This window comes from Penicillium subrubescens (genome assembly GCF_028828155.1).
Source record: "Penicillium subrubescens strain IBT 31985 chromosome Unknown utg000004l_segment0_segment0, whole genome shotgun sequence".
Classification (NCBI taxonomy): Eukaryota; Fungi; Ascomycota; class Eurotiomycetes; order Eurotiales; family Aspergillaceae; genus Penicillium; species Penicillium subrubescens.
In genome coordinates, this window is record NW_026643154.1 from 2,777,334 (window position 1) to 2,797,547 (window position 20,214).

At 53.3% G+C, this 20,214-nt stretch overlaps 4 protein-coding genes across 4 annotated transcripts; 3 read left to right on the plus strand and 1 right to left on the minus strand.

Annotated features, from left to right (window-relative positions):
- Positions 1–54: 54 nt before the first annotated feature.
- lah (involucrin repeat protein) lies at positions 55–12,315 on the plus strand (the record flags this gene model as incomplete). The annotated part of the gene is made up of 5 exons (XM_057151991.1): positions 55–4,524; positions 4,588–6,382; positions 6,468–8,450; positions 8,520–10,675; positions 10,777–12,315. The coding sequence occupies 5 exons, from the start codon at positions 55–57 to the stop codon at positions 12,313–12,315; spliced, it is 11,943 nt and encodes a 3,980-aa protein (XP_057009796.1).
- Positions 12,316–13,083: 768 nt separating this feature from the next.
- Positions 13,084–13,275, minus strand: N7473_006052 (uncharacterized protein; the record flags this gene model as incomplete). Its single annotated transcript, XM_057151992.1, has 1 exon — positions 13,084–13,275. The coding sequence occupies one exon, from the start codon at positions 13,273–13,275 to the stop codon at positions 13,084–13,086; it is 192 nt and encodes a 63-aa protein (XP_057009797.1).
- Positions 13,276–13,585: 310 nt separating this feature from the next.
- N7473_006053 (magnesium transporter CorA family protein) lies at positions 13,586–16,429 on the plus strand (the record flags this gene model as incomplete). The annotated part of the gene is made up of 4 exons (XM_057151993.1): positions 13,586–13,917; positions 14,001–16,019; positions 16,096–16,298; positions 16,359–16,429. The coding sequence occupies 4 exons, from the start codon at positions 13,586–13,588 to the stop codon at positions 16,427–16,429; spliced, it is 2,625 nt and encodes an 874-aa protein (XP_057009798.1).
- Positions 16,430–17,326: 897 nt separating this feature from the next.
- Positions 17,327–19,017, plus strand: N7473_006054 (uncharacterized protein; the record flags this gene model as incomplete). The annotated part of the gene is made up of 2 exons (XM_057151994.1): positions 17,327–17,562; positions 17,655–19,017. 2 exons carry the CDS (start codon positions 17,327–17,329, stop codon positions 19,015–19,017), a joined length of 1,599 nt encoding a protein of 532 aa, XP_057009799.1.
- Positions 19,018–20,214: the final 1,197 nt, after the last annotated feature.

Genomic DNA, 20,214 nt, shown 5'->3' on the forward strand with positions numbered 1-20,214 from the left:
TCGGATTATAAGGACGACGGCGACAAATACTCTTTTTTAGCAGAGCGCCCCGAAATGCCGCCCGCGGCTGAACGCGATGAACATGGTGCTTCGGGGCTTGAATCTACAGTCGAGGGTGCGCTCACTACTGCCGCAGGTATAGGTCTGAGTGAAGCAATCCTGTATCAACGTCCCCGGAGTCATTCGACGTCTCCCACCAGTGCAGACCGTGCCCTTGATCTAGCCCCCAAGTCCCGGAGTAGACCAACATCGCCGGAGATGACCCGTGATCTGGATCAAACACCCCATCGTCGTCGTGCTTCTACAGCCCGCTCGATCACTGAGTCGCCCACGGCTGTACCAATTCATTTCCGTCGACCTCCTACATCACCTGGTTTGTCTCGCGTTGTACCTGTTGCTGCTCCATCTCCCCCCGCTGGCGGTGATTCCCCAACATCACCGAGCCAGACACGCCACCGCCGTCCGAACTCTCTCGAGTTTAGGAATTCTCGCGAGATTCGGCCACTGTGGCTTGTTGAGCGCCATGGTGCGTCGAAGGGTGATCTAGTCGAACCCGATGAGGTCTTGCCCTCGCTTCCGTCTAGCAAGACTTCTTCCCGCGCTCCATCTGTCGAGGACCTGCGTGCTTTGAACGATGAAGATGCCGTGCGAAGCTGGGAGCCGTTTGACCTCAGCCCATCCATGACGGATCGTCGCAGACCGACTGGTTTGACTATCTCGACTTCTCGTGCTAATGACCAGGATGAGGGGGATTTGCTTGGTTCTCAACAGGCTACGCCGACTGCGGAGGACTTTGGCGCGTCGACGGGGTCGAGGAGATCTAAGCCTACGTATGAGTTCCATTCTCCCTCGGAGCTGTTGCAGGATCCGGCTATGTATCCTGAAATTCCTGGGTCGCCTGTTATGGAGGCTCTTCCTTCCGCTGAGGGTTCGGTTGTTGGTGTCAAGGATGTTGATGTTGGTACTGATGTTGATGTTTTTGAGACGCCGACTCAGGAGAAGGAGGAGGAACCGCTTGATGTGTCTGCGTTTGCTCAGGGTGTCGGGTTCGCGGGTGTTGTCGATGCTGCTGTTATTGCTGCTTCCAAGGAACTTGATAAGCCCGTTGCTGCTGAGAATGTTGAGGGTACTCCTGATCCTCTTGATAGAGAGGTGCCCGTTGAGACTGGCATCGAGGAGTCTGCTTCACCGGCTCCAAAGATTGGTGGTTTCGCGGACATCGTCAACGCAGCTGTCATGGCCGAGGTTGCTCATGATAAGACTCCTGTTGAAGAAGACCTTGGTGAGCCTGGTACTGCTATCGAAGAGTATGCCCCCAAGGACCTTGCCATTGAGACCACAGCCGAGCCTGAAGCAGTCAAGGAGGTGGTCACCGAGTCTGTTGAGACGCCCGCTCAGCCTGCTGAGCCTCTCATTGAGTTTGAAGCAGTCAAGGAATTGGTCTCTGACTCTGCAGAAACTCCTTCTCAGCTTGTTGAGCCCTCAGCCACTGAAGAACCTGTTACTAAGGAGGTTGCGACTACATCTTCTTCGAAGAAGAAAAAGAAGAAGAAGGGGAAGAAGGGTCAAGCCAGTGTTGAGCTGCCTTCTGAACCTGTGGTTGCTTCTGAAGAACAGACCCCTGTCGAGGTTGCCATCGAGGAACAAACCCGTGCTGCTGAAGTTGCTGAGACCGAGACTCGTTCAATCGAACCTGAAGCTGTTCCTACTCATACAGACGAAGTTGTTGCTGTTGAGCCTCGGCCTGAAGCTGAAGCCGAACCTGTTGAGACACCTCGAGAAGTGGAACTTGAGTCACTCCCGGCTGTCGCTACTGAAGCTGTTGAGGCCGAGAAAGATCTCCAGCTTGAGTCAGAGTCTCAGCCTGCCGTTGGGGAAGTATCTGTCCCTGCTGAGTCCGATGCTGCCACCGTTTCCGAGCCACAGCCCGATTCCCAGCCTGAGACCCCCGGCGAGACTGAGTCTGAAGCTGCTATGACACCCGCCCAGAAACGCAAGGCCAAGAAAGCGGCAAAGAAGAAGGCGAAGAGCCTTTCTGTGACAGAGTCTGTGGAGGTTTCGAACGAGGACGTGGCACCCGTCCAGCCCTCCGATGAGACTCCCGCCCTACAGGAAGAGAAGACCCCCGAAGTCGAGGCCAGAGATGTGGCTCCTGCAGTTGCTCCTGAAGAGCAGGATGTATTCCAGGATGCCAGTGCTCCAGACGTCTCTGCTCCTGTTGAGCAGACAACTCCTGATGTCCAAGAGTCCCGTGAGATTGCGGAGCCTGCTGAACATACTCCTGCGCAACAAACCTTCCAGCCTGCTGAAGACGTGACAAAGTCAGTCGACGAATCACCGGCTGATCTAGCTACCGAATCAGAGGCCCGCGAAATTCAACCCTCCGAGCCGGTCCAGCCGGAGAGCACGACTGAAGCAGAGCGAGCTCTGGAGACTACTCAGCCTGAAGAGATCGTCGAGCCTGCATCTGCCGTTGAAGATGCTGCAGTGCCTGAAAAGCCCGCCGAGAGCGACGATGATCTCTTCCACGAAGCTGTCGCAGAGCAGCCCGATATCTCTGAGCAACAGCAGGAGATCCAGCCAGAGACCCCCACTGCGACGGTCGCTGAGCCCTCTCTCGAGCCCGCCACCGAGACTGCAGCAGTTGAGCCTGAGCCCGAGGCTCCCATGACCGCGGCACAGAAGAAGAAGGCCAAGAAGGACAAGAAGAAGCGCAAGTCCGTTGCATTCGAAGAGCCCGCTACTCCTTCCGAGCCCGTCGTTGAGACTCAGCCTGAAGAGGTAACCAAGGACCTCGAGCCTGAACAATCAGCTCCCATTGAATCTGCCGATGTCCAAGAGCCTTTGACAAGCGGCGAGACGCAGCCTTCTGAGACTGAACAACTTACTGGGGGGCAGCCTGAGCCGGCCATTGAGGAGGCGAAGGATCTTCATGAACCTGCAGTCGAAGATGTCAAGGATTTGTCTCAACCACCTACCGAGGAATTCGTTCCCACTCTCGAGGCCGAGATCGCTCCATCTGGCAACGTGGAGTCTGTAGCCGCTCCTGACATCGCCGAGGTTGTTGAATCCGCTCAAGATCAGCCAGAACAGCCTGCTGCTCAACCTGAAGCCGAAGCCGAAGCCGAGCCCGAGGTGCCTTTGACCGCAGCACAGAAGAAGAAGGCCAAGAAAGACAAGAAAAAGAAGGCTAAGCAGCAGAGTGTCTCGTCTATTCCTGAAGAGGAGAAACCTGTCGAGCCCGAGGCTGCTGAGCCTCAACTTGCCGAGGATATTGAAGCTGCAGCTGAAGTTTCTCAGACTGTTGAGCCTGTTGCTGAAGTCATTGCTCCCGTTGAGACTTCTGAGCCCGCTGTAGTGGTCGAGCCCACTGAAGCCTCAGAACCTACTCCTGATGCACCCACGGATGTTCCTGATGCTGTCAAAGAGACCATTTCCAATCCTGAAGATCAATCAGTGGATATCATCGCCCCAGAGGAAAAGCAGGATGAACCATTTGAGATCATTCCTGAGGCCTCTATCGAAACGCCTATTGCTCCCGAATTGGAGGCTGTTACCGAGACCCCTTTGGAAGCCCCTGATGCTGCCAAGCCCCAAGAAGGGCCTCCAATCGCCGAAGAAAAGGCAGAGCAAGAAGCTACTCCTGCTGAGCCTGAAGTCCCCATGACGGCAGCTGAGAAGAAAAAGGCAAAGAAGGCGAAAAAGAAGAAGCAGCAGCAGGAAAGCATCAGCTCTGTTTCTGAAGAGACACCCGCCCCTGAGACGGTCTCTACGCCTGAGGCCGAGACTGCTGAGGCCAGCAAGGAAACTCAAGATGTCGCAGAAGCGGAAGTTCCATCCGTGGATGATACACCAGTCTTGGTTACTGAGCCTGAGGCTATCGAGACTAGCAAGGAGGTTGATGCTACCGAGCTTCCTGCAGTGGAACCCGAAGCGGCTCCCCAGATAGAGACTCCTGCAGAACATGAGGTTGTTGAGCCCACTCCCGAGGCTCCCTCTGTTCCAGCCGACGTCGTTCCTCCGGTCGAAAGCCCTCAGGAAAATGTGCTTCCCGAGCAGCCCAAGGAAGAGGAACCAGCCCAGCCTCCCGTCGCTCAATCTCTTCCCACCGAAGCTGCAGAGCCTCAACCAACAGAGCCGGAAACCCCCCCAGCCGAAGCAGAAGTCCCGATGACTGCTGCACAAAAGAAGAAGGCCAAGAAAAAGCAGCAAAAGCGACAGTCTATTCTGTTGGATGATCAAGACACCCCCACGACAGATGATGCTCCCACCGAACCAAAGGAGGTTGAGCAGCCTTTGGATGTGACTCAAGGGGCCTCTGTTTCTAAAGAGACCAAGGCCCCTGAAGAAGCTGCACCGGCAGAGGCAGATCAGGAAATTCAAGCTGAGGCTACGCCAGCTGTTGAGGATAGCCCAGCTGCTGCCGATGTTGAAAAGGAAGCTCCTCTGGATACATCAACAAATGAGACTGCTGCTACAGAGTCTATCGTGGAATCCGCCGCCGATATTCCAACTGTGTCTGATGTAAGTGTTACCGAGTCTATAGCCCTTAAACCTATAAGTGATGAGCCCGCTGACCAGGACTAGGAATCCAAGGATGCTATCGCGACTCCGGAGGAGCCGGCCGCAGAACCACCTGTCGCTGACCAAGCTGCTCCTAACCAGTCCATCGAAGAGCCGACTGCCCCTGCCGAGACTACGACTGGCGCTGTGGAAGAGGTTGCTGCTCCAACACCTGAGAACACACCGGCAGAGCAGACTGAAGAGGCCGAACCGACTACTCCATTGTCAAAGAAGGACAAGAAAAAGAAAAAGAAGAAGAACAAGTCTCTTGTTCTTGAGGACGAGTCGCAGCCCGAGCCAGTTCAGGGGGAAATGGCTAAGCATGCTGAGGCTGTTGAGGCTGTAGAGACCACAGAGTCCACTGAGCCTGTCGAACCTACACAGTCTATTGAAGCCACTCAGCTTATTGACACCTCCGAGCCTGTCGAGACTATCGGACCCATCGAGACCACTGAGCCTGTCGAGTCTACCGAGCCCACTCCTGTTGAAAGTGACGAGTCTGCCAAGCCAGCCGATGAGCCCGAGTCTGTCATTGTGACAGAAGAGCCCCAAAGCGTCGAGCAGCCAACTCCTGGAGAGGCTGTTCCAGCTGAAGTCATTCCCTCGCAGCCCGCTACAGAAACTCCCGAAGAACCTTCACAGCCAGTTGAGCCTGAGGTGCCATTGACCGCTGCGCAAAAGCGAAAAGCTAAGAAAGACAAGAAGAAGCGCAAGTCTGTCGCCTTTGAGGATGAAGCATCTGCTACTCCGACGGAAACTCAGTCCGAGCAAGAACAGGATGCTCAAGTCCAATCCGCTGAGCCCAAAGATGTCCCTTCCGAGGAAGCTGCTCCCAGTCAAGAATTGAGCGAGTCTTCTAAGGATGCCCCGGAACCAGCTCTTGATATTGTCCACAAGCACGCTGTTGAATCCGAGTCTGCTAAGGATCAATTTGATGCCCCAACCGAGGAAGCCCCCACTGCCGTGGTTGAGCAAACAGATGCGATCAGCATTGGGAAGGGCGACATTCCATCGGTCTCGCAAGCAAACGAACCGGAGGCCGAATCTACAATTTCTCCTCAAGCCGAACAGGAGCCTGTCGCTACCCTCGAGTCTGAGAAGCCCGAGACACAGCGTGATGAGAAGACCGACGCCATCGAGGAGCCTTCAGCTCAGAACACCGAGACCGAGGCAACTGAGACAGCGGCCGAGGCTGGCCTATCAGCCAAGGAGCGCCGCAAGCTCAAGAAAAAGGAGAAGAAAAAGTCCAAATCAGTGGACTTGACTGAAGAGCCCTCTTCTCCTGTAGAGGCGCTTGAAGCAGCTGAAATCCCGGCCGAGACTCAGCCCGAAACCTCCAAAGAGGTGGACACCGAAACGCCTCTGGTTGAGCAGCTCGAGGAGTTGACACCGGCTGATGTCGATCCTCCAAAGGTCGAGGAGGGCGAAATTACTGAAGCACCCACCCACAGCGAGAAGAACGATACTCTGGAGACCGCCCAATCTGCTGATCCCAAGACAATCGAGTACCCTGACCAGCTCGCTGAGCAAGAAACCGCCGAGCCCAAAGAATCGGACGACAAATTACATGTGGCCGAGGCCGCGACTGAAGCAGAGTCCTCTCCCCAGGAGACCGAAGTAAAGCCCGAGCAGCCCGTGGAGCAAGACGCCGAAGCCGGCCTGTCAGCCAAGGAGCGCCGCAAGCTCAAGAAGAAGGAAAAGAAGCGTCAATCCAAGAACCTCGATGTCGACGAGAATGCGACCACCGACGCCCCCACCGAATCTGACACACGGGAACTCTCTGTACCCGTAACGGCAAGCTCGCCTGCGGAGAATGACGGTAAAGAACTTCAGTCCCACGACATGGAAACGCCCGCCACGCCGGAAAAGATTTAGCTTCGACTGATGAGTTCTTGTCTTCGCAGGTAGAGCAGCCGCAGTTAGAGAGTCGTTCTTCAGATTATCCTCCCCGTCCGTGCTTGAGCATGATTTTGATCCTGGCGAAGCGAAGGATGATGAGCAGAAGGAAGAGGATGCTGTGCCAACTTTGGAACAGCCGGAGGTGCCGAGTATGGAAGGAGAAAAAAGTATTGGTGCCGAGGAAGCTGCAGAGAAAGAGGAGGAGTCTGCTGTTGATGTTGAGCTTGTACAGGAGGAGGAAGTCAAATCCCCTGAAGCTGATGTGTCTGTAGTCGTGGAGGAGGAGACGTCAGAGCAGAAGGAAATGGAGTTGGCCGAGACGGAGCCGATCACCGAGCCCGCTGCAGAGGAAGTTGAGCAGCCGGCCTTGTCCAAGAAGCAGAAGAAGGAGGACAAAAAGAAGAAGCAAAAGCAGGAAGAGAAGGTGGAGGAGGAAATCGTCGCCCCTGCACCAGAACCCGTGGTGGAAGAGGAGAAGGACCAGGTTGAAGGCATCGCCGACACCAGCCAAGAAACGCAAGACCAGCCAATTGTCGAACCTGAACAGACTACCGAGCAGCAGTCAGTCCCTGATGCCGAGTTCCCTTTAACGGAACAAACCCAGAAAATCGATCTTGATGTTCCCTTGACGCAAGCCTCAGAAGAAGTGGAACCTGCCAAAGACATTGAACCTACTGAGGCAGAGAATATCGCTCTCGAGCCCGAGCAATTGGAAGAATCACCCCTATCCAGGAAGCTGAGCAAGAAAGAAAAGAAAAAGCAGCGCCTAGCCCTTCTCGCACAACAAGCTGAGACGGAAGCATTTGAGCCCGAAGCGCAGCAAATTCCGGAGACAGCCGAGCCTGAAACCATTACTCCTGTCTCTGATGCTCCTCTGGACGTCCTCGTATCTACTGAACAACAAGAAGATACGCAGCCAGTTGAAACAAGCGATGTATTTGTCCAGCCTTCCGACTCTTTCCAGGATGAGTCAAAGGAGATTGAACAGTCGCCAGTCGAAGCTGAACAGCCTATTGCGACTGAACCTGAGCAAACGGAGCCCGTCGAGGAGCCGGTGTCTGAGGAGGCCAAGCCAAAAGAGGTCAATTTAGTCTCAGCTCCTGCAGATACTTCATCCATTGTTCCTCGTACGGAGTCTACTGAGTTTTCAAAGGAAGAGAACGAGGTGGAGCCAGAAGCTGAGCAGCCAGCCATCACGAGTAAGATGAGCAAGAAAGAAAAGAAGAAGGCTGCTGCCGCTGCCGCTGCTGCTGCCGCAGCCGCCGCCCCTACTCTTGCAGCCGAAAAAGAGACGTCTGCCGAACCAGAGATAGTGCCTTTCCAAGCACCCCCTGCTCCCGAGAAAACCGTTGAGAACCCAAAGGAGGAGCTCGCCCTCGATGATACTCAGAAGACTCCCGAGACTGTGTCTGAATTGCAGCAAGAGGCTGCCGAACAAACCCGCGACGAGATCGATCTAGTGACCCCTGAAGTCATCACGGATATCGCCGAGAAGCCCACTGCTGAGACTGAGCGGCAAATCGAGCCTTCTGTGGAAGAGCCCCAACTCGAGGAAGTGGTAGAAGAGCCTGTTGTTGATGAGCCACTTACTCGGAAGATGTCTAAGAAGGAGAAGCGCAAGGCTAAGAAGCAAGCCGAGCAAGAGGCAGTCGATGCGTCTTCAAATCAGGCCGACACTCCAGCAGAGACCACCACGGAGCCTGAGTCCGAAACCCTGGCTGCCACGAAGTCCATCCCCCTCGAAGAGTCTAGAGAGACTTTCCACGAATCTGAGCCTGTTGTTCAGGAGGATTCCACAGCCCGAGAGGTTCCTGAACCCGAGGTCCTGCCCATGCCAGTCAATGAGGCCCAGGTAGAAGAAGTCAAGGACGTTGAAGCAATTGAAAAGTCTACCCCCTGGGGCTCATTAGATGCTCCGTCGTTAACAGAGGTCATTGAAAACCAGCCTTCGACCGCGCTTGAAGACCAAACTGCAGCTGAATCACCTGGTAAGAAACCATCTACAGAGCGGCAGGAAGAGATTGAAAAAGACACTGATACTAACCCTCGTGATACAGATCTCTCGAGAGAAGTTGATCTTGACACCGCTGTCCCGGAAGAGCCCGAAGTGGTTCCGCCGCTTTCCAAGAAGCTCTCCAAAAAGGAAAAGCGCAAGGCCAAGAAGAAGGGTGCTGTGGAAGAAGAGCCCTCTAGCTTGGAGGATGAGAAGCCTGCCGCTCCTGAAGCTACTGCTGCCCCAGCTGGCCCTCAAGAAGCTATTGTCTCAGCGCCCGAGCCAGAGGAGACAGAGCTTGAGGCAGAAACCCCAGTCCAGCCCGAATCAGCAAGAGAATTGGAGATGGAAAATGAAACATCAAAAGACGTTGAGCCTGCTATTGAAGCTCAGCCCACTTTAGAGCCAGAAGCTGTGATGGATTCCACTCCAATTGTGCCGGCTCCTACAACCGAAGAGCCCGAGCCCGAGCCTGAACCACAGACGGCGCTTTCGCGCAAGGCTTCCAAGAAAAAGGCCAAGAAAGCGAAAAAAGCTAGTCAAGCCTTGGAGCTAGACTCACCTGTCGACAATTCAATTGAACAACAAGAGCCTGAGTTGAATCCCGAGCCAGAAGCCTTGACCAAGGATATTGCTGGTCCGACTACGCGAGAGAAAAAACATGACGACGAGGACTGGCCTGCAATTGATTGGGAGCATGGCCATTCTCACAGACATGAGCCACCACATGACAAGATCCCCGAGCCTGAGCCAGTGACTCCAGTTCCCGAGTCTGAAGCCATTGGAGAGTTTGACGAGTCTGCCATTCCCGCTGCCTTGCAAGAGGCCAAGAAGGACTTGGAGCAGCCCGTTGAGGAAGAGGAAGAATCTTGGTCTGCGCCACTGAGCAAGAAAGATAAGAAAAAGGCCAAAATGAACAAGCGCAAGTCAGAGCAAGCTGCTCTGGCAGAAGTTGGTGAGCCTGATGAGGAGCCGTCTCACAAGAAGGTCGAATTGGTGCATGAATCTATTCCTGAACCGCCCGTGGAGATTACAGTCCCGGTTCCCAAAGAGATCGAGACTGAACCACCTGCTCGCACTACGACTCCTGGTGGCTCCAAGATTGCAAACCTCTTTCCTGGCTTGGAACGTGGAGGATTTCGGCGATCGGCTATCGACAAGAAATCACCGTCGCTAAAAGATAGTGCTGAGGAAGAGACCGCAGCGGACTTGGACGCAAATCGCGATATCGCGATCCCCGTCTCGGAAGCACCCCTAGCGACCACCGAATTCAACCAAAAACCCCAGTTCAGCGCCGAGTTACCTACGCAGGGCAAGAGAGAGGTTGTGCATGCTACGACTATCGAACATGATGCTCCAGCAGTGATTATCCACCGCCGGCAAGAGTCGCCCATTGACCCCGACCTCCCAATCAGTCGTGAGCTCTCTATTGCAGACCAATTCCCATCACCAGATCATGCTTCCTCTAAAGAGCGATCTTCCATGCTATTCGGCTCGTCTCCATCCACTCGCACCGAGGAAGCTACTTTACCCCGGCGTCTGTTGCCCTCCCAGATGGATGCTCCCCAGGATGCCTCATGTGGATTGCGCCGAACTCCATCCGTGATCCACGGGCAACACCAGCAAACTCCTCGCACCTGGAATTTGGAGGATTCCTCCGTTCCAGCTCCATCTTCCTCGCCGCCTCGCTCTCTCTTTGGGGGCCCTTACGATGAGTCCCAATCTCGACCCCGGACTCCACTGCATCCCATTGCGGAGCAGGAACCAGGGGATGGGGACCACGCAACCACGGCTCACGGCGGGACTCCCCGTTTGGAGATCAAGCCAGAGCATGTCTTGCCCCGACCTCATACTCCTGTGAGGAAATTTACCGACAATGCAATGGCCAGAGAGACGTGGCCCACTCCAGAGAATGACAACAATGAAAAAACACGGAGTCATGATGATCTCTCCAAAGCCAGCAAATTCGGTGGCGAGTCGGGCTCTCCCATCACCCAAACACCTGAACAGGGTATGCCGGTGTTGAAGCCCAGCGGCAGCAAAGGGAAGCTGCGTCGCACGAATCGCAGCACGAGCAGCGATCTGCGGGGCGCTAGTAAGGCGCTAGACTCCTCCCAGCCTCCCCCAAATCTCGATCTTGATCAGCTTCCCTCTTCATCCTCCTACGACCCCGTCACCGACAAGGGCAAGCGTCCCCTGCGAAACATGTCGGATGTCTATGTAAGTGAATATTGATTCTTTTCGTGTTACTGGTTACCTCACTTCCCCTCTCACCGTAAATTCCGACCGGACGTTTTTGTTTGTTTACTAACTTTGCCCAGGAGGGATGGGGTGAGACGCCCAGCTCCCCGCGGTCGCCCAGCCGACCGCCGAGTGTCCGCCGCCGTCGAAGTATGCAACACCTTCAAGACATGGAAGCTCGCCTCGATCAACTCATCTCGGAAAACCGTCTCCTGATATCCGCTCGCGATGAGGCCGAAGACAAATTGCGCAATGCCAGCGTCGCTCGCCGGAAGAGTGATCGCGCTCTCAACTCCAGCGGCGCCGACTTGCGGGACAGGGAAGCCGAGGTGGAACAACTAAAGAACTCGGTGGAGTGGTTGCAGCGGGAGATGAGCCGCCTGACCCAGGAGAATGAGGGTTTGACGGCGTCAAATGCTGCTCTCGCTGCTGCGCACGCCGAGGAAGTCCACACTGTGCGCGAGTCATCCACACGAGAGCTGGATGACTTGCGGTCGCAACACACCGCATTGTCCACTCAGATGGATACTCGTGTGCGACAAGAAATTGAGTCAGCTCTTGCTCAGAAAGACGCTGAATTGCGACGTCTCCGTGAAGAGCTGGAGGAAGCTCGTGACAAGGTCAAGGAGCTACAGCAACAAATTGCAACATCGCTTCAAGACAACACACTCGTCTTCCGAGATGAGGATTACTTCGATGCTGCCTGCCAGAAGCTCTGTGGCCATGTCCAACAATGGGTGCTGCGCTTCTCCAAGCACTCTGACCACCGTCGTTGCCGTACTCTAAGCGAGCTGCACGATGAGAAGATCGCCGATCGCTTCGACAATGCCCTCCTGGATGGCTCCGATGCCGACTCTTACCTCTCTGACCGTGTTCGCCGACGTGATGTGTTCATGTCGGTGGTCATGACTATGGTGTGGGAGTACATTTTTACCCGCTACCTCTTCGGTATGGACCGTGAGCAACGCCAGAAGCTCAAGTCGCTTGAAAAACAACTGGGTGAGGTTGGTCCTCGTCGCGCCGTTCACCGCTGGCGAGCAACGACCTTGACTCTACTATCGAAGCGTCCGGCCTTCGCCTCCCAGCGTCAAAGCGACACCGAAGCTGTCGCTCTCGAAATCTTTGGTACCTTGTCTCGCGTCCTTCCACCCCCGTCACAGGTGGAAGCCCAGCTCCTCGAGTCTCTGCGCAAGGTCCTGCGTGTCGCTGTCAACCTCGCCCTCGAGATGCGCACCCAGCTGGCCGAATTCATCATGCTGCCCCCTCTCCAGCCTGAATACGATACCAACGGCGACCTGGCTCGCCAGGTGTACTTCAACGCGTCGCTGATGAACGAGCGCAGCGGAGAAACTACTTCCAACGACGAGCTTGAGTCCCAGCAAGCCGTCGTTCGCATCGTGCTCTTCCCCCTTGTCGTCAAGAAGGGCAATGATGTCGGTGAAGGCGATGATGAAGTCGTCGTCTGCCCCGCTCAAGTCCTTGTCGCCCGTCCGGGCAAAGACAAGCGTGTTTCCAAGATGATCAGTGGTGACCGTATGTCCGTGGACGCCCGCTCGGTCTATAGTGCTGCACCGAGCATGGCACCTCCCTCGGTGATGGACATGAGCAATGTGATTTGAGGCGTCACACTCAGATCCAGATTGCTCCCTCACTTTTAATGATGATATTTACTGGTCACTGCCTTCTATCTTTGCATTATTCCCCCTTCTGCTTGTACTTCTTCCATTGCCATTCCATTCGGATGGTGAAAAATGGCTTCTTTCTATTCTGGCGTCTTCCTTGTGACCTCGGGCTTCTCCTTCTAATGGGGACTTTGATGATATGGAGTTGATTGTTTTTTTATGTGTTTATTATCCTTTCGTGTTTCCTATTTTGTGCTTTTTTCAAGAAGATACGGCCGCTGCATGTGTATTTAACTATCTTTGATGTCTGATGAGTGACGACTTGTACTTCTCGCACGGCAATGTAATAGAACTTTTGTCTCTATTTTGACATTTTGGACATTTCCCAACTTTACTCTTTCCCTTATCAGTAGCAACGAGTAGGCCAATTCCTTCATCAACTATTGATGGCTAGGACACTCCTAAATTCAGTCCTGACGAAGATCTTCTCCTGTTGCCGCTGGCCAGACTTTCTCCCGCTGACCTCATCGGTCCGTTTTGGGCAATCGACGTGCACTTCCGCCGGGGCCCCTCAGCGTCTTTAGGGACCTCGGGTCATGAGTTATCTTCCACTCTTCTAACTATCTCGGTCTAGATCCTATTTAGACCGATCCTATTTATTGAGCCGCAAGCTATTGCTGCTCTCTGCATTTGCTGCGCCAGTTCTCTTTCGCTCTACTTGGCTACCCTGTTTGCCTGATGTTCCACATTAACTCGCCACACGCGTCATCCGCAGCGAGCCTGTTCCAGCTGCAACTCCAGCTCCACCCCAAGCTCGAGCTTGAGTTGTTCAAGACCCTCGTCCTGTGGCGCTAATTCGCTCTTGAACATGCTGAACACGCTTTCGCCCTGATCAACAGCCCTCATTGCGCCTGCAAAAAAGGCAGAAAGGCCTAGACTGCGTTTCTTCTCTTTCATCTGAGATTCTGAGCTCGGTCCAGCTCAATCCGTTGATGAGCGCCGTCATAACCACATCTGCCGGCACCGTACGACCTCTGCTATTGTCGGGAAAGAATTGTCAAACGAACCACGATACAACCTATCGAGTATAATTATTCTTACAGTGCGGAAGCCATTTACGGACCCCCCTCTTACCCCGGCGCCAAACCTCATCGCAGCAGCTCCTCAATCGCAACGCTTTCCCTCCTCCTCACCGTCTAGCCCAAGTAAAGGCGACCAGCGCACCGATTACCCACTTCCCACCGATAAAAAAGCCGGGAACGGTCCAATGGGCGGGCCGCAACAAGATCACCCTCCGGCGACACCCTCAGGGACCCGCTTAGGGACCCCCGCGCCCGATAATGGCCCTGCTGGCAAACCCTCCAAGTCCTCCAAACGCAAGAAGAACCGCAATCGCAAGCGTCGCAATCGACAAGAGTCGTTCCTAACACCTGCCCCAGAGGAAGCCCATGACAGAGCGGGAACGGTTACGGGGACTGGTGGTGCTAGAGAGTCGATGAAGGAAGATCGGCCAACATCCAAGGATAACCAGTCGTACTTTACATTGCGCCGGAAGCTGAGCAGTACTAGCATCGAGAGCGATGCGCTGTTGGATCACCGGTAAGTTATAGATGCTCATGTACCCTGGGGAACAGGTAAGGGGAGGTTCATGTCGAGTCTAACCTTTTGGTGCGCAATTCCAGGGACCAACCCCTGATGCGTCCTCGCCGGGACAGTCGGGCTGCGACGTCGTTCCGTCCGAGTTCCCTACTGTCCGGAGCCTTTCGATCCCACGACAGTCAATCTCGCAGCACACCGAGGGGCGGTCGGGTCCAGCAATACCAGGAGGGAGATAGCGATGACGCAGATGCTACCGACCGCACGCCGTTGATGCGCCCTCCCACAGGTGGCCTGTCTCGGTACGGCACAGACTCTCGCCCCAGCCCGTTCACGCGCCAACGCCGGCCATCTGTCCAGTCGACATCATCCCGATGCTCACCGCGAGGTCACTACAGCCCGCCATACTCCCCGGACGTCGAGCGTGACTACGATGTCAACAACCCGCCATCAATACCTGGGACGCCCAAATTGCGGCCCGACATGAACTATGATGATGCGGTGGTGACGGGAGCCGAGTTTGACTTTGCACTGGGACGATCGATTGATACGCGCAGGGAGTCGGTGAATCGTCCCAACGATGCTTTGATCGACATCGAGGGTGTAGGCCGTCAATACTCCGAACCCTCTTCACTCCATTCGGCTCAATTTTCTCCACAAGAGCTGCGACGTCGTCGCACAGTTGCGCTACCCGTGGAAGAGGATGTCTGCTTTCCCACCGAGGATGTCTCTGAGCTGGGTGATGAAGAGCGAAGGGTCCCGAGAGACGAACAGGGTGAACGCCGTCGGCGCAGACGCCGACAGTGGCCGGACTTGTCTGTCTTGGAAGAATGGAGTCGCGAAGAGAAGGAGGATCGCAGTGGAGATTTGCGAGTAAAGAAGATCAGTGAGCCAATGTTTGTTGAAGGCCGACTGCGTCCTCAGTACAACCTGTGGCGACGCGAGGAGGACGATGCGCCTTATCGTTTCACCTATTTCAACGAAGAGTTCCAAAGCACTATTCACGCTCAGACAATCTCCGAATTGGTGCAACCCGGCGGTAGTTTCCGTGAACTGTTCATCCCCGATCCGCCCGAATTGGAGGATTCGGATTCTGATGAAGAACCGGAGGTCGATCCTTCTGTGAATGGGAACGCCGCTTCTGGATTCCCCGGTGGCAATCGAGGATCGGGATCTCACTACGACAGCCATTCTACAAATACCCACGGTGGCAATAACTACAATGGCACGGCGCCCTTGAATTTGGATTCACGGAATGGTCATGATTCCAACGCTGGCCTGGCCAACAGTCATCGGGGCATTCCGAACCCACGTTTGTCTGTTATCAGCGAGACACGTCCAGGATCCACCCGGGAGGCATCGCCCGCGCAGTCCAATATCCCCGAAAAGCCCAAGCGATATGGCCCGCGGCCAACTTTCTGGCTGGATGTGCTCTCTCCAACAGATGCGGAGATGCGTGTCATTGCCAAGTCGTTTGGTATCCACGCCTTGACAGCGGAAGATATCATGATGCAAGAAGCTCGAGAGAAAGTAGAGCTCTTCCGCAGCTACTACTTTGTCAACTACCGTACCTTCGAACAAGATCACAACAGCGAAAACTACCTCGAGCCTGTGAATATGTATGTGGTGGTCTTCAGGGAGGGCGTGCTATCATTCCACTTCTCGCAAACGCCCCATCCTGCCAACGTGCGTCGACGTATCCGCCAGCTCATGGACTACCTCATCCTAAGTTCGGATTGGATCTCTTATGCCCTCATCGACGACATCACTGATGTTTTCGGCCCATTGATTCAAGCAATTGAAGATGAAGTCGACGAGATTGATGAGTTGATCATGCAGATGCATTCTTCAAACAAGGAAGATTCTTCCGAGAACGTCGCACGCCCATTTGCACCGGGTGAAATGCTGCGGCGGACGGGTGAATGCCGCAAGAAGGTCATGGGCTTGTACAGGCTGCTCAGTAATAAGGCGGATGTCGTCAAGGGCTTTGCCAAGCGCTGCAATGAACAATGGGAGGTGGCGCCAAAGTCGGAGATCGGATTGTACTTGGGTGATATTCAGGATCATATTATGACGATGACTGGAAACTTGACGCACTACGAGACGTGAGTTTTACCCTTTGCCCGGGGATAGTCTGTACCAGTTTAGTTCTCACTGACATCTTTTTTCTTTCTTATACAGGATTTTATCCCGTGCGCATTCCAATTACCTAGCGCAAATCAATATCTTGATGAACGAGCGCCAGGAACAGACAGCTGATGTCCTTGGTAAATTGACGGTGCTTGGTACCATCGTCCTACCGATGAACATCATCTGCGGTATGTGGGGTATGAACGTGAAGGTACCTGGACAGGATATCGATAACCTTTGGTGGTTCTGGTCGAGTACGTTCTCCTCTTGCTTCCTCACCCATTGAATTTTTGGCTCATGCTAATGATCCATAGTTACTGCCGGTTTACTTTTCTTTGGTCTTGCCTCGTTTTTGATTGCCAAGCGGGTCTATAAGATTGTATAATGAGATACCGGCTCTAATTGATAACAGCTCGATGTGCTGTTACTTCATCTCTTCCCCAACTGATACCCCTGGTCTTGTCTCTCTCGCGTTGTTTTCGGGCACGTTTCTTTTGTGAATGTCAATTGCTCAGATCTGGCAATTTTAGGCCTAGATGAGCATACGAAGGCGTTTTTTGGCCTCGGTTTTGGTTGCGATTATACACGGATTGTCCTTGATATTTCCCTTTTTCTGATTCTTTTGAACTGTACCTACCATTAATCCTAGAATTGTACACCATCCTTCTCTTCTAGACGAACGCCCCTTACATAGTAGATCAAGATGCGACAACCACAGGCAGTGCTATCGAAGGGTTGCAACAGTTTTAGTGACTCGGCAGATAGTCACTATGAAGCCCTCTCTCAATGCCGACAACCGCTTATGTGGCTTATGGGTAAGATTGAGTTTAAGCCGAAGGCCGGCAAACTATCGCGCTAGCAAGCTAGTTTGCGTCCTGTTGCTTGCAGGATGATAACCCGGCAAACTCCGGCGTTTCCCCTCACTATCACCGGAGGCTAGCTACTAAATCGCGGGTCCATCTTCGAGACTCAATGGCTATCTAGTCCTCGGTTATCTATTCCAAGACAAGGTGGATGTGCAGTCATTTTGCCTTTTTACCATTGTAAGGTTGGGACTCACAGCGAGTCATGTCAGCGCCTGCCTCTTGCTAGGAATGGTTTAATCTGACCCTGATAGCGCAGGGATAGGGTGGAAGGCTAAATAGGAAAGGGAATTGGCTATCGTGTGATCCTTGTACATGCGCAAGGGCCTAAGTGACACCTTTTAAACACCCTTATCCATCGCTAGTCCCCCACTTTCTGATCTTCACGTTCTTCTTCATCTCCTCCTATTTTTGATACAATGGGTGGCCCCACGCTAAACCCGGAATCGCCGTTGACTGTCGGTGCTATGGGAAGTAGAGGCACTGGCCTGGCATGGCTCTCAAATTCCGGTATCGTCAAGCTTAACTTGATGCTTGTCTTGTTTCAAGTCTCGAGTTACGCGACGGGGTATGATGGGTCTATGATGAATGGACTGCAGTCTCTCACTACTTGGAAGAACTTTTTTGATAACCCTGGGGCTTCTGAGCTTGGTCTGTAAGTCTCGCTTGGTGATGGCGTATTTTGGATCTCCTTACAGCGTCAGGGAGATAATCTAGAGATGCGTTAACTAACATTCGTGTGCCCAGTTTGAACGCCATACAAAATGTCGGCCAACTTATCACAATGCCGGTCTGTGCCATAAGCTGCGACAAATTTGGCCGTCGCCCGGTGCTTTTCGTTGGCGCTTTTATTCTCCTCATTGGTGTTGCTCTTCAAGCTGCAGCGCAAAATGTCGGCATGTTCATCGCCGCAAGAGGAATCATCGGCATGGGACTCGTCCTCAACATCACAGCCGCGCCTCTCCTTCTCTTAGAGCTGGCTTTCCCCGGACAACAGGGCCCACAGGTGGCTATTTACAACAGTTTGTGGAATCTAGGCGCCCTGGTTGCTGCATGGATCACGTACGGCACGTTCCGCATTGAAAGTACCTGGGCATGGCGCGTCCCGTCACTTCTTCAAGGCGTTTCTAGCGTGATTCAACTCGGCCTCTGCTTTTTGGTCGAGGAGTCCCCGCGCTGGCTACTCAGTAAAGAGCGCGACGAAGAAGCAAGAAAGTTGATCTGCAAGTATCACGCCAATGGCGATGATTTTGACCCGCTGGTCACACTGGAGATGGAAGAGATTCGCACTGCTCTCCAACTCGAGATGGAAGCGAGACGGAATACCTCGTACCTGACCTTTTTTGAGAATAAGGGTAATCTCAGGCGCTTTTTTATCATTTTGTCTGTGGGGTTCTTCTCTCAATGGAGTGGTAACGGTCTTATTTCGTACTATCTTACCCTCATTCTCGACTCTATCGGCTACACGGCGGAGAGTACTCAGACTCTGATCAACGCTCTACTTACGCTGTGGGGTATGATTTGGAGTCTACTTTTCGCTTTCGTCATGAACCATTTCGGTCGACGCACTCTCTTTCTCATTTCAACCGCTGGTTGTCTGGTCGTTTATGTCATTTGGACAGCTCTTGAGGCTACCTACGAGATGAGAACAGCGCTAGATGGAACAGGAGGTGACGGCTATGCAAAGGGAGTCTTGGCTATGATCTTCCTGTACAGCTTTTTCTTCTCCATCGGCTGGACACCTCTTCAAGTAACATATTGTATCGAGATCTTACCATTCGACCTGCGTGCTCGCGGTCTGGTATTATATAACCTCTGCGTTGCCATTGCTGGCATCTTCAACCAGTACGTCAACCCGATTGGTGTCACCAACAGCAAGTGGAAATACTATATCACCTACGATGTTTGGCTGGCCTTTGAGCTTGTGGTGGTTTACTTCCTTTTTGTGGAAACTGGCAATATGAGTCTTGAGGAGACTGCTGTTATTCTGGACGGTGAGGAGTATGAGAATAGACTCGTCGGGACGACTGCGGCTATTGCTGAGAAGAAACTGGGTGCTGAAGCAAATGCCCGGGTTACGGTTGAGTCTAAGGAGGCTTCGGGAAAGTAGGAAGGTCGAGACGAAAATCTAGTCCGTACTAGGAAATTTCTTATACCGGAATGGCGGGACAAGCTTAGCTAGTTTCTTGAGCGTGCGCCGCTTTAATGAGTTACTTTGTGTATTCCCCCCATAGTTCCAGGGTTCGTATGATATCTGTGCCCTCCATGATATTGCGGCCCACCCACCGCTTCCGCTTATGGGTGCGCCCTAAATCCCCGTCACCCCTAAATCCCCGTCACATTTTTACCATGCGTCTAAAAAAACCATCAAATTAGATAACTAGCCTAAATAAAAAAGATCTCCTCGCTCCAGGGCTACTCTAGCCGATTCGGTAGACCTATCAATATCCTCCTGGGGCCTCTTTGGCATATCCAAACCAGTAGCCTGCTTATACTGCTTCGCAAGCTTCCTCTCCTCCGCAGCAGCCTCTTTCTCCTTTCTAGTCTTGATTGACCGATTCGCATCGCGAACGCTTAGTATACCAGTTTGGCTAAGCGGTTTAACCTAGCGCTTGGTAATTGGGCGCCTCAAGGGCTCCTGAGCGGCCCTAATTCGCGAAACAGTCGCTTCCGCCATCATAAGCCGCTCGTAGATTATCCTGTGGTGATTGTGAAGCATTGCAATATCTCGCTGAACCTTCGGGTCAAAGGTAGCCACCTTCTTTGATATCTTCTTCTGATTCTTCTCTAGCGCTTCAATTGACTTCGGAGGGGTATTCTCCACGCTTGATGATAGTAAATTTGTAGGCTCCGGTGATGGAGTTCGGGGTTCTCCATGAGCGCGAAGATCAGGTGCGTGAAGAGGAGTAAATTCTAGCTGGCTAGCTAGTTTATCCACTATATTTTGGCCGTTGACTGGCCAAATACCACGATCTTTGAAGGATTGCCGAATAATTCGTTGGTTAAATGCCTTCGCTCGTACAGGCCCAATTACCCGTAGAAAATCCGGTTTACCACATGGCTGACCACCCCAGAAAGATAGCTCATTATTCATAAGCCGAAATTGCTGCTTATAGCTCAAAAATGGCTTACCATCAAGTGGCTGACAGAGATGTGTTGAATGAGGTATAAAGCCGAATGGTATAATATCAGCTAACTCGCATATCTCAAGGAATTCGAGGGTAAGATGTGCTCCGTGGCCATCAAAGAGTAGGAAGCGCTTTTCACCCTTTTTTAGACGGTCGGGTGTAGCAGTAGCTGAAATAAA